This window comes from Nanorana parkeri, unplaced genomic scaffold (assembly GCF_000935625.1).
Source record: "Nanorana parkeri isolate BGI_ZX_2015 unplaced genomic scaffold, ASM93562v1 scaffold2075, whole genome shotgun sequence".
Lineage (NCBI taxonomy): Eukaryota > Metazoa > Chordata > Amphibia > Anura > Dicroglossidae > Nanorana > Nanorana parkeri.
The window spans coordinates 182,156-194,191 of NW_017308343.1; the positions used below are offsets into that span (position 1 = coordinate 182,156).

General features: G+C 41.5%; 1 protein-coding gene across 1 annotated transcript in view; it reads left to right on the plus strand.

Annotated features, from left to right (window-relative positions):
• Positions 1-12,036, plus strand: part of LOC108800594 (putative ferric-chelate reductase 1) — a 51,504-nt gene that overhangs the window by 17,770 nt on the left and 21,698 nt on the right. The window contains exons 3-5 of the mRNA XM_018572575.1: positions 6,888-7,027; positions 10,049-10,140; positions 11,161-11,224. Coding sequence (XP_018428077.1) covers positions 6,888-7,027; positions 10,049-10,140; positions 11,161-11,224 — 296 coding nt within the window. The remainder of the gene's footprint in view (positions 1-6,887; positions 7,028-10,048; positions 10,141-11,160; positions 11,225-12,036) is intronic.

A 12,036-nucleotide genomic window follows, 5' to 3' on the forward strand; every position in this document is an offset into this window, starting at 1 on the left:
TATATATATTACATATACACACAATGAACAGTCGCACGTTCGAAAACGCGCGACAATCGCTCAAACTGTACGACAAATAATTTGTCAAAAGACAAATAAGGAGAGGTAAATTAACAACTAGAGAGATAACGTTTCTCTTTGTGAATTGACCCCAAACTGTTTTATCAAATGAGTGTATAATACATAACAAAGTATTTTAAAAACCCTATGGGTTAGCTAAAGAGACAACACAGCAGACACTGTTTGGTTTGAGACCCCGTTTGTTTGACTGAAACTTTACACTTCTGACTTTGTCGCTTCTCTGACTAATTTATTTGTGTATGTAACTTTCAGGTTAAGCTATTGAGGTCTGTGAAGAACAGGTTTTATACATCAGTTTCTAAAGGGAGAGAAAAAAAAACAAGTGAAAACACTGATCTACATATTTTGGGAAATGATTGACCTCCAAGATAAATTGTGTTAATTCTTACATATTTTGATTAGATGAATTAGAAACGGGTGATAAAGGTGTTGGTTGGCTAAAGGTTTCAAGATATTTCACAATAAAGATTCATACACAGGCGAGTATATTTGTCTACAAGGGAGGGAGGTGTCTGATGATCCTGATGCCTCGTAACTTCTTGACAAAGTACGGTAGAACAATGGAAATGGTACCACATGGAAGTGTATACATTTATCTTCACTTTGGGACTAAAGATTATTACCCAAATGTAATGTATTGTTCTTTTATTGGAAGGTACATTTGTCTTGGTCAGATCTACGCATCATACAGTTACATCTGGTGGCTTGTGAAAGTGCCATTGCCTATCATTTCCAAGGAACAGTTGCATGATATTTTCCCTCAGAAGCCAAGATGCTTCGAAACTGCGTAAACAACGCTGATAACTTCTGCTACATTTGTGGAAGAGGTGACATTTGCATCTCAAAAGTGCAGTATGACGGCAGTGGTAAAAAAAAAGGCATAGGGGAACAGGACTAGAGTCAGGCCCCTCATTATTGTTGCATTACATGTGCGTCATTGGCTAAACAAGAAGAACAAGTCCATGCCTTTCGCAGTCCCAATGGTGTGGAGGGAACCCACCAATCATAGTAGCGACTGCTATTTTTTCATGGTTCCCACAATTCAAAAAGGATCTCAAGAATCTTTCCAGAGATGATCCTAGTGCAGTTCACAAGTGAAAAGCCAAAAAGCGCAGCTTAGATACCGAATAAAGATGGAACCTTGTCGTTTAATCTGATAGAGTTTGTCAGATTTTCATGCAAAAAGCATGAAAATGTTACATGAAAAACCAACAAATGAATGGAAAGTTATGTTATTGGTATCAATAAAAAAGATACATTTATAATGATTAGTGTGGCACCATTCTCATTGCTATCACATTTTGCAGAAAAGTTATGGAGCATAATTGCACATCCTCGTAATTTTGAATTATTTTGATGCAATTAGCTTACTTTTTCTTCATTAGTGACCCAATTCTGGTAAAATTTAGCTATTTTCATATATGAGGCATTCTCCCTGTAGACCAGTTAAATTAGCCAAGAGCTCCCCCTTCTGGCTGAAAACATATAAAATCATTATATTTACAACCCCCCCTCCCTATTTTTTAGTCCTCAACATTATTAATTACACTAAATGATAAAGAAATGTTAACAAAACCATCACATATTCCCTTAGATATGAAATACTAAGCACTGAGCATCCCATTGACCTGTCTCCAATAAAATCAAAATGTGGCTTCTCGACAAGGCAGACACACAAAATGAGGAGAAGCGCATAGAACGTTTCTTTTCCACATGGTCCTCCTTCCTGACGGTGACCCTCTCTCCCTCCCAACTCCAAGATATCATGCGGTGCTTTCAACATTCCAAATGGTACCTTACAGCCAAAATCTCAAATTCCCTAGGGGGATTAGCCGTACTATAGACCCACCAGGCGAAAACGATCCTACAACTCACTGTAAGGAGACCGACCTTATGGAGTTCCCTCATTGACACGCTCATTACTTCCTTTACACCACCCCTAACAGTAGGCCCTTAGATCCCTTGACGAACAACCTGTCCCACATGTTACTGGTAGACTCCGAATAATGATTAGATGTTATAACAACTTGAAAGGGTATTGACAGCGTAGTTTATTTTCTCTGCTCTTACTCCGTGGTGTACCAAGCGTAGTTTTTCTTTATTTTTCTTTCTTTTCCTTTTCTGTGAAGGATGTTCAATATTAAGCATTGAATATTAGGATTTAGATTAATTGTTTGAACTGTTATAGTGGATCCATAATAATGATGGAGTGGACTGCCATATATCATGCCTCCTACCTACGTGACAAGCCTGTTCCTGTTCATAAGATGATATGGGGCATGTAAACCTTTATTGTTATAACATGGCTCCTCTTGTAACTTTTTTTTTTTATTTTTACCGTCTTGTATTGTATCCTTTTGAAATACTAATAAAAATTACATGCGTAAAAAAAAAAAAATCAAAATGTGTAGATGAGCTCTGGAAGATTTATCTCTAAGTGGGACAATAGGGATTGGAGCAGGTTTTATAGCCTAACATTTTTTTTTCCCTTGACAAGGGCAGGATGTCAGGGTTGGGACTCTGAGACTTTCATAGACATGACATCTTTGGAACCTCTCCCCTGCAACTTCAAGGGTGCTTCTCCTAATGATCATACATTCCAATTCAAACACAAGTAACACTTCTTGTGGCTGAATACTTAAATGTCAATTCATTTTGCTCTCAGAGTTGTGTAAAATGTATCACTAATAAATAAATAGCTACAAATTGATTGTTAATAGAGGTTTCTCTTCTAAGTTAATAAGAGCTTAATCCCACATAAACTATGCTTTCGTGTAGAGATTAGGGAGTAAAGTGTCTTGCTAGGAAGACACCAGCTGGTTTCAGGTTTATTGTATGTGGCCGACATGTAATGAGACCTTCACTCAAGGGAACTGCTACAGATCTGTAGTTTCCATTGCTGATTGTTAGAGAACGGTAAGATAAATAGAAGTGATGTCCCCACACAGCTACTTTCATTGACTACAGCCTAAACACAAAGAGGTAACACACCTACCCCTGTAAGAAACGGCATGATCTTATAGGACCATCCCCATGACTGCCAACAGAGCAATATGGGGGATGGTGGAGAGCCACAGAGTTAATTGCCTAAAGCTTTCAGGCTGGTTCCTCTTCCATCATTAGGAGAACAGGTTTTACAAGGTTTTGTGAGCTCCTTTTTATTTGAAGGAAAAGGAGACAAAGAGAATACAAATAGGCATATTGTTTGTCCCCGGGGATGAAAGAAATGTCTAATGAATGTCATATTTAGGTTGCAAATTGCATATTTATTATTGGTATGAAAATCCACATGTAGAATTCTGCAATTCATTCATGAAGATGATGAGCTTTCATGAATTGTATGGCTCATTTGAGGCAAATTTGAATGCACAAACCTGGGAAACCAAACATTTACAATTTGCTGGACAATTTGCCAATTTGGCTGCCTCTGGAATCATTTCAGGTAATTCTGGCAAGTGTTAAAGGGAATTTACATTCTGTATTTTTAAATAAATATGTGAAATCATCTTAAAGAAGTGAACCCTTGCAGTGGGGCTACCCCCACGCTTCAAGGGTTAACTGCTAATTTTTCTCTAGGGGCCAGCATTCAGAAGAAATACTCATCTGATCCTTGGTCTGTGATGTTGAGTGTTCACCTCTTTCCCCCTTCACTCCAGCTGTGGTATGTCCCCCAGCACCCTCACGTCTACTGCAGGTGAATGGACTGTATTAGACATGAAGTCATTGGGGCTTAGACAGCTGGAGCCTGAGGGTGCAGGGACTGGTCTAGCAGCCAGGTGTGGTTGGGGTTCAGGTGAGCATAATCTGTGTGTGTGTGTGTGTATATATATATATATATAAACAAATGATGGAGCAGGCTAGTCCATAGTGCTGAAATTTCATTGCAGTAACTCAATTGTATGGCCCCCACATGCTTGTATGGATGCCTGACAACGTCGGGGCATGCTCCTAATGAGACGACGGATGGTGTCCTGGGGTATCTCCTCCCAGATCTGGACCAGGGCATCACTGAGCTCCTGAACAGACTGAGGTGCAACCTGGCGGCGTCGGATGGACTGAGACATAATGTCCCAGAGGTGTTCTATTGGATTCAGGTCAGGCGAGCGTGGGGGCCATTCAATTATATCAATTCCTTCATCCTCCAGGAACTGGCTGCATACTCTCGCCACATGAGCCCGGGCATTGTAGTGCACCAGGAGGAACCTAGGACCCACTGCACCAGCATAGGGTTTGACAATGGGTCCAAGGATTTCATCCTGATACCTAATGGGAGTCAGGGTGCCATTGTCTAGCATGTAGAGGTCGGTGCGTCCCTCCATGGATATGCCTCCCCAGACCATCACTGACCCACCACCAAACCGGTCATGCTAAACGATTTTACAGGCAGCATAACGTTCTCCACGACTTCTCCAGACCCTTTCACTTCTGTCACAGGTTCTGCTCTCATCTGTGAAAAGCACAGGGCGCCAGTGGCGGACCTGCCAATTCTCGTGTTCAATAGCAAATGCCAATCGACCTCCACAGTGCCGGGCAGTGAGCACAGGGCCCACTAGAGAACATTGTTGGGCCCTCAGGCCACCCTCATGAAGTCTGTTTCTGATTGTTTGGTATGAGACGTTCACACCAGTGGCCTGCTGGAGGTCATTTTGTAGGTCTCTGTCAGTGTTCATCCTGTTCCTCCTTGCACAAAGGAGCATATACCGGTCCTGCTGATAGGTTAAGGACCTTCTACGGCCCTGTCCAGCTCTCCTCGAGTAACTGCCTGTGTCCTGGAATCTCCCCCATGCTCTTGAGACTGTGGTGGGAGACACAGCAAACCTTCTGGCAATGGTACGTATTGATGTGCCATCATGGAGGAGTTGACATGCCTGTGCAACCTCTATAGCAGGGGCGCCCACTATTTTTCGTCTGGAGATCTACTTTTCAAATGACGAGCTCATTGAGATCTACCAACGAAAAAACACCTGCAAGACATAGTCAGAAAAAATGGAGTAGGGGAAAAAATGTCAGTGGCCTCCACCTGTAAAACCATTCCTGTTTGGAGGTCGTCTCATTGTTGCCCGTCTAGTGTAGCTGTTGTTAATTTCATTAACACCAAAGCAGCTGAAACCGATTAACAACCCCCTCTGCTACTTACCTGACCTGATCAATAGCCCCTGAGTTCAATTGACTTGATGCTATACTCTGATTAAAAAGTGTTCCTTCCATTTTTTTGAGCAGTGTGTGTGTGTATATACAGATTATTTTATGACCATCAGTACTTCGTTGGCCCACGAGATGACTCCACGAGATGACTTCGTTGGGCCGCCTCGTGATTCCACAAGATGTTGAAAGGTGATGCGAGGAATCTGACACTGCACTGTTGCCCTTCTGTTGTCTTGTACCAGTCTTGCCACTCTCCGTTCTGCCCTAACATTGACTAGTCACTGACGGCCACAATTCGCACGTTCAGACCCAGATTTTCGGCTGACAGTCCAGTCTTTAAACACTTTAACAAGAGCTGCTCTTGAACATTTAACGAATTCTGCTGTTTTGCTGATACTCGCTCCATGGCGCGAGCGCCAACAATCATCCCACGTTCAAAGGCTGTTAAATCGCATTGTTTACCCATATCTTCAGAAAAAAAATCACTTCTACTGTCGTGGTAAACAACCTGCTTCCCTATTTATAATGGTCTGGCCCTCTAGCAACTTCAGCGCCAAATTATAGCTAATTTGCCTACAAACGTCGGGTGGTCATAATAATCTGGCCACTCAGTATATGTATGTGTGTGTATATATATTTTTTTTTCATTATCAGCTTTATCAGCAAGGCTGCTACTAAAAGAGCATGATTAGAAATTGTATCCTTACCATTGGTGCTCTGTGGAATTTACTTTTATACATTTACAAAATGTAGCATCAGTTGTATCCCATTTCATTTGGGCATGCTTCAGTAGCAGATGTTTTTGCTTAGATGTTTGTGTAGTGAGCCATCTGATCTGATTTTTGTTTTGTATTACCAGATTTAGGGATGCACAGATACTTTGAGTACCAGTGCAGATACTTGGCATTTTCATGAGAACTACCAGGGTTGCAGCTGGGACCGGGCTTTGGCACTCCACCACAGTCCTGAAATCATTAGTCTGTATGGTTTTAGAAAAACTGTCACATGACAATAAACAAAAATGTATCAGTACTCGTACTTGTAAGTACTCGGCAAGTACCAGTACTCGTACTCGCAAAACTGGTATCTGTGCATCCCTTTATTTATATTTATAAAAACAAAATCGTACATTAAAACGGAGATGTACAAATCCCAGGAGCTCCGTGTGCTCCTTACAAATGGCAGCTGCCTCCAAATTTTTGAATTTTTCTCTAGTCTAGTCTTGGAGCTCAAAAGTATCGGTACATGTACTCGTACTTGTACCGAGTACTGTACTTGGTATCTGTGCAACCCTAACCAGATTTACCAAATGAGTAGAGGCTGTTACCTTAGCACAGTGAATGTTCACATGAATGTTGGTAAATATGGTGAAGCAGTGTTCACTTAAACTACCCAATCCTGTGTAGCAAAAGCACTTTTTTAAATTTTTATTTCAATCTTAACTTGAGCACGTGTCTCCTCTATTTGTTAACATTTACTTTATAACATGCGTTTTGCAAAGTGAATATTACTACCTGAATAGCCTTTATGCCTTTAGTAAATCAACCCCACAGTCTTTGGTGTAGTTTAGTGAACAGTAACAATCTTTTGTGAGTTTTTTCCTGTTAACGTTTGTACTTATCTCCTGATGGTCACTAAACGTTTAACCTTATTTCTTTTAGTAACCATAAAAAACAATGGATCTTCAAATGGTTTTAAAGGGTTCCTTTTAGAGGCTCGATCATTGGGAGGAAATTGGATAACTGGAACATTCAGCACTACAGGTAGTAATGCTCAAACACTAACTTGCAGCGAAGGAGCGGTAAGTTTATGTTTCCCTATTATTTATAAGTGCACTGTTCTTATATAAAAGCCCAAGTGAACACTTTAATCCATTACTGTAGTTTAGTCATGCTGCACATACAATAATAAATATACCTCTTTTTAACAGTTTAGTTCTCCAGCAAGGGTTTAAAAACTCTGTGCTGGCAACACTTGGAGAGTCAGACTAATCACTCACAAGCAGCATCCCAGCTTAAGGTGCCCATACACCTTGCGATTATCGTACGATAACCGCGGGAAATTCCTCGATCGTACGATAATAGCAAGGTGTATGGAAGGCGTCCGACCGTTTTTACTGTACGGTCGCACATCTTTTGTCGACCAGCATGATCGAAAACCCGCCGAGAATCGTACGATTGTTGGCGGGTTTCTAGCCTGCTCGTTCGACAACTGCGGAACAGGCTGGTGTGCCCACGTTCAGCATTGCGGTCATCGAAAGCCCGCCCCTCAGCGGGGTGGGCTTTCGATGATCGCAAGTACGATCTGCCTGTCCAAGATGGGCAGATCGTACGAGCTTTTAATAAGCTTACGACCATCGCAAGACAAAAGTCTTGTGATGGTCGTAAGGTGTATGGGCACCTTTTCTGTCATGCTCCTCTGAACACTGCTCCATTTAAAAGGGTTGCTCAGGAATCAAGAGCAGTGTTCAGTTGAGTGTGTTTGACTGCAGAAGATCAAGCTGTTATTTTATGTGTGAGAGCAGCGGTCTGACTTCCTTAGTGCTGCCAACAATGAATGCCATGTTCCCTGTTGGCACATGTGCATGCAGCAGAGCCTGATTATCTTCTAGGTTTGTTCCACCCTATAACAGGAGATTTGAGTTTCCTGTAAAATAATAGTAACAGCAGACCTCCCTTAGTTTAATACATTTTGATATTTGTAAGAACTCTAAAGAGAAAATTGTAGATTAAAGAAAAGTAGACAAATAATAATCACTTTTTTTCCTAATTATATGAAGTGACATCATGCTTATCTAAACTAGAATACTGTACGCAGGTTTGCCTAAATGTGAACTGTAAAAGACAGTAAACAAGGTGCTTTGTGTTACATGTGTTTGCTGTCCAGATTACACTGCACGGCATAGAACACTCCTCTGAATCCCCTCTTCCATACTTCTTCTGCTGCATAAGTGAATAATACAGTACACACTATTACCTAATACAGTAAGGAACCCAGCAAGTTAATTCTACTCACTAAAAACATGTATAGAGGGCCGCACAATCTACACCACACTGTTAGCTGCAGTTCTTGCATCCTAGGTGAGATTTAGGGGTCTATTCACTAAGCTGCCGTAGGCAGCCGAGTGAATGACCGACCTGAAGTGAGCCGAACACCAAGACTCATGACAAAGTCACCCTGGAAGTAACGTACATAGGGCTGAGGTCACCATCTCAGCTCAGCCGGACGGACGGGAATCCTATCGTTTATCCACTTTTGCATTGCGGGGTTCACCCGATGCTCAATTTATGCTGGTTTCTATCTGCTACAATGTGAGTACCTGTTTTTATTTAATGAATTGTGTTTTTTAGACTGTACACACTATGGGGTCTATTCACTAAGCTGCCGTAGGCAGCCGAGTGAATAACCGACCCGAAGTGAAGTGAACCGAACGCTGTTCGGCTATTCACTCCAGGCTTGTATGGCTGATTTCAGCCGTATATCGGCTGAAATCAGCCGTACATCGGCTTGCTTCACATTGCTTCGGGTCGGCCGAACATGCTCGGCATGTTCGGCTGACCCGAAGTGCAGAAGGAATTCGACTCAGCCTGTCCAACATCTGGATCGGCTAAGCTGAACCTCCGGCAGGCTACTCACTGCTGTTCTGCCTATTCTTATAGATGCCGAACAGCAGTGAGTGAATAGCCAAATGCCGCTGAGCGGCATTCGGCTCGGCTGTTCTGCTCAGTCCCTCAGAGGGACCGAGCAGAACAGAAAAATAGTTTAAAAAAAAAAAATCTCCCGGGCGTTCTGGGAGTCTCACGCTCCCGGCCGCCGAGAAGAGAAACACTGATTTTTCTTTTTTTTTCTTTATTCTGACATGAGTTGTGTCAAATTGAAATAGCCAATACGAATCTAGCAATACATTCCAATGGGCCAAATGTAATTTTCTTTTCTATTCTGACACGGCTCCGTCAGAATAATAATGTCAGAATAATAATAAAAAAAGAAACAGCAGTGTTTCTCTCCTTGGTGGCCGGGAGCGGGAGACTCCCGGAGCACCAGGGAGAGTTTGCTGTTTGGAGATCAGTGTCCCTGGTTAGCAGGTAACCAGGAACGCTGATCTCTCCAAGTGGCCATAGCCAGACGTAAGATCACGGCTGGCTCCGCCCAGCCATCAGAAGCAGGCTGTCGGCCGGCCAATGGCCGGCTGCTTGGCCAGCTTCGGCTTTCAGCGCGGTTCAGCCGAGCCGAGGCATATGCGTTCGGCTCGACCACGTTCGGGAGCTGTACCGGCTATAGTGAATAGCCCGTACAGCATCCCTTCGATTCTACTGAACCGAAGGGGTCCTGGGGCCGAAGCTAGCCGGCAGCTTTGTGAATAGACCCCTTAGTGTGCAGAAGTGGTGGACGTTTTCATATCTAAATACAATTGGCTTTATTAAAGTTGTGTGCGTCACATTGGACCCAGCAGTAGTGATTGACACCACCTGAAGCCCAGGAAGCATGTCATGTACTCACACTACTGTATCTATGAAACAGAAGCATTGTCACACTAAGACACTAAGTGTGTAAGGACTACAGAACACCCCATTCTCCCTTTCAAAGAGGAGGAGGTTTTCCGTAGTACTAACACACTTTCCGATAACATTGTTTCAAATAACATGGCAGGACAGCACCACATTTCTGGCAGGTTTAACAGATTTTTTTTTACATTTTTAGAAATTATATATCAAAATGCTTCAATTGTATATAAAAAAATGCCAAAAGGGAGTAATTAAGAGAAACTTGTAGTTAGGGTTTACATATACTTTAAACCCCCTTTTTATTTTTTCCCATCCAGAACACAGCTGTCAGCCACACCAACGATAACTTAAAACAGTCTGTCACGGCTATATGGACGGCTCCCCAGGGAGCAGGACCTGTGCGCTTCACGTAAGTATAAGGGGAGTCTGGCATTGAGCCTGAACTATGGGACAATCACCTTTTTTGGGAAATGCCTTTATAGAATGCACCATGGTGAAAAATAAAAGCATGGTCATTTTTCTATTTTCCACCTTTGTTTAATGTTGGCATTAAATACTGGTTCACTAAAAGTTGAGACCAGAGTTTCCACTCCAGCTAATTTGCCTTTAGCTACTATCGTTTGTGTTATCTTGAATATTCTTTTTATTCAGTAAGAAACATTGGTTCATTATTCTATAAAAAATGCATTGACACACGTCTGCTTAAAACAACATTTTCTGATTATGCACAAACAGATTGAATGTAATCACTTACTACATTACAGTGTTTGCTAAAAAGGCCAAACAGGCCAGGAACCTCACACTCCTTTTGCATTATTAGACAACCTTCTAACCTTTAGAGAAACCTGGTATCATTTGCGTCACTGGAAAAATAACGGTATCACCAGTCTTTGATTTGCAGAGGTGTAAAGCGCTCTTTCTCTAATGTCTGGTTAGGGCTTATGTAAACCAAAGATGTGGCTGAAGTGACAGTGTAAATATCTATGAAAGCAGTATGTACACTTCTAGGGCAAACATTTGGTCACATGAATGGCTGAAATGTTTTGTCTTTTTTGGGTATACAGGTGTTGAATAAATAGAGGTTGCAATGCTAGCCACACACGGAGGAATTTTCTGATGTTTTAGAAACAATAGGTTAGGTCCTTGCTTTCCCCCAAAATATAAAGACAACATGCGACAATCACATCAGATATTGCTTTTAAAGGAAAATGTACACATTGTATTTACCTGGAGATTATTGGAGTCATCCTAAACTCTTACTCTACCAATACTAGTATCTTGGTTAGATTTACTTTGTTCATTGACCATATTTCAGCCTGAGCAACAACCAAAAGAAAAAAAAAAACCTATGGCATGATTGGTCACAATGTACTTCTAGGCATTATACAGAGCATAACTCTCAAATCATATTTTCTCTTTTTGTTTTCAGAGCAACTATATTAAGTAGTTATAATACCTTCTGGACTAACGTTAAGAGTGACATCATTTCAGCAGTAAGTTTTATCAGATCTGATCAGTTATAACTTAATTAATTGCTTTTGCTGGGAAAACAGGAAGCAACAGCACATACTGATTTTATGGGCAGTCCTATTTATAGTTATCTCAGTGGACCGATGAAGGATTTATGCTTAGCCAATACAGGCTACGGTCCATGATGGTTAAGGTGTAGGGACACCTAGACTTTTGCAAAGCCAATATAGGTTGTGGTCCAAGGAGATGGGGCAGACGGGGGTTAGGCCACTTACACAAAACTTTGCTGACAGTAACATCTTCTCAGGGCTTGTCTTGGCTATATCTCAGCCATAAAGGGTACCCTACTATTAAGTATAAGAAATGTGATTGTCATCCTTTCCCTACCCATGACATCACCAGGTGCATGCCAATGACAAAACAATTTGCACTAAATATGTGTTTTAATCATCCTTTTTACAATCAACTAGTATGGTGTAGCAAAGATTGTGCTTCTATGGGACTAGAATTTGAAGTTTATGTATAGCCAAACTTTTTTTTTTGGGTAGAGTAGGGATGAATTAGAACCCTTGTAAAGTTTTATTGGGAAGTTACGTGTGTGTGTGTGTGTGTGTGTGTGTGTGTGTATATATATATAGGTTTTATCATACCACTTTAACACTTTACGCATGTAGCACGGTTTGAAGACCTCTTGAGTGCCTACTGGACTGATACTGTACTACTGCACTGAGGAATGTTTTTTTTCTGGATTGTATGTTGGTACCAATTTTCTACATACACAGTATAATAAGTATATGTTCAGACACCATACATGTAGTTGTAGAATAAAAATACC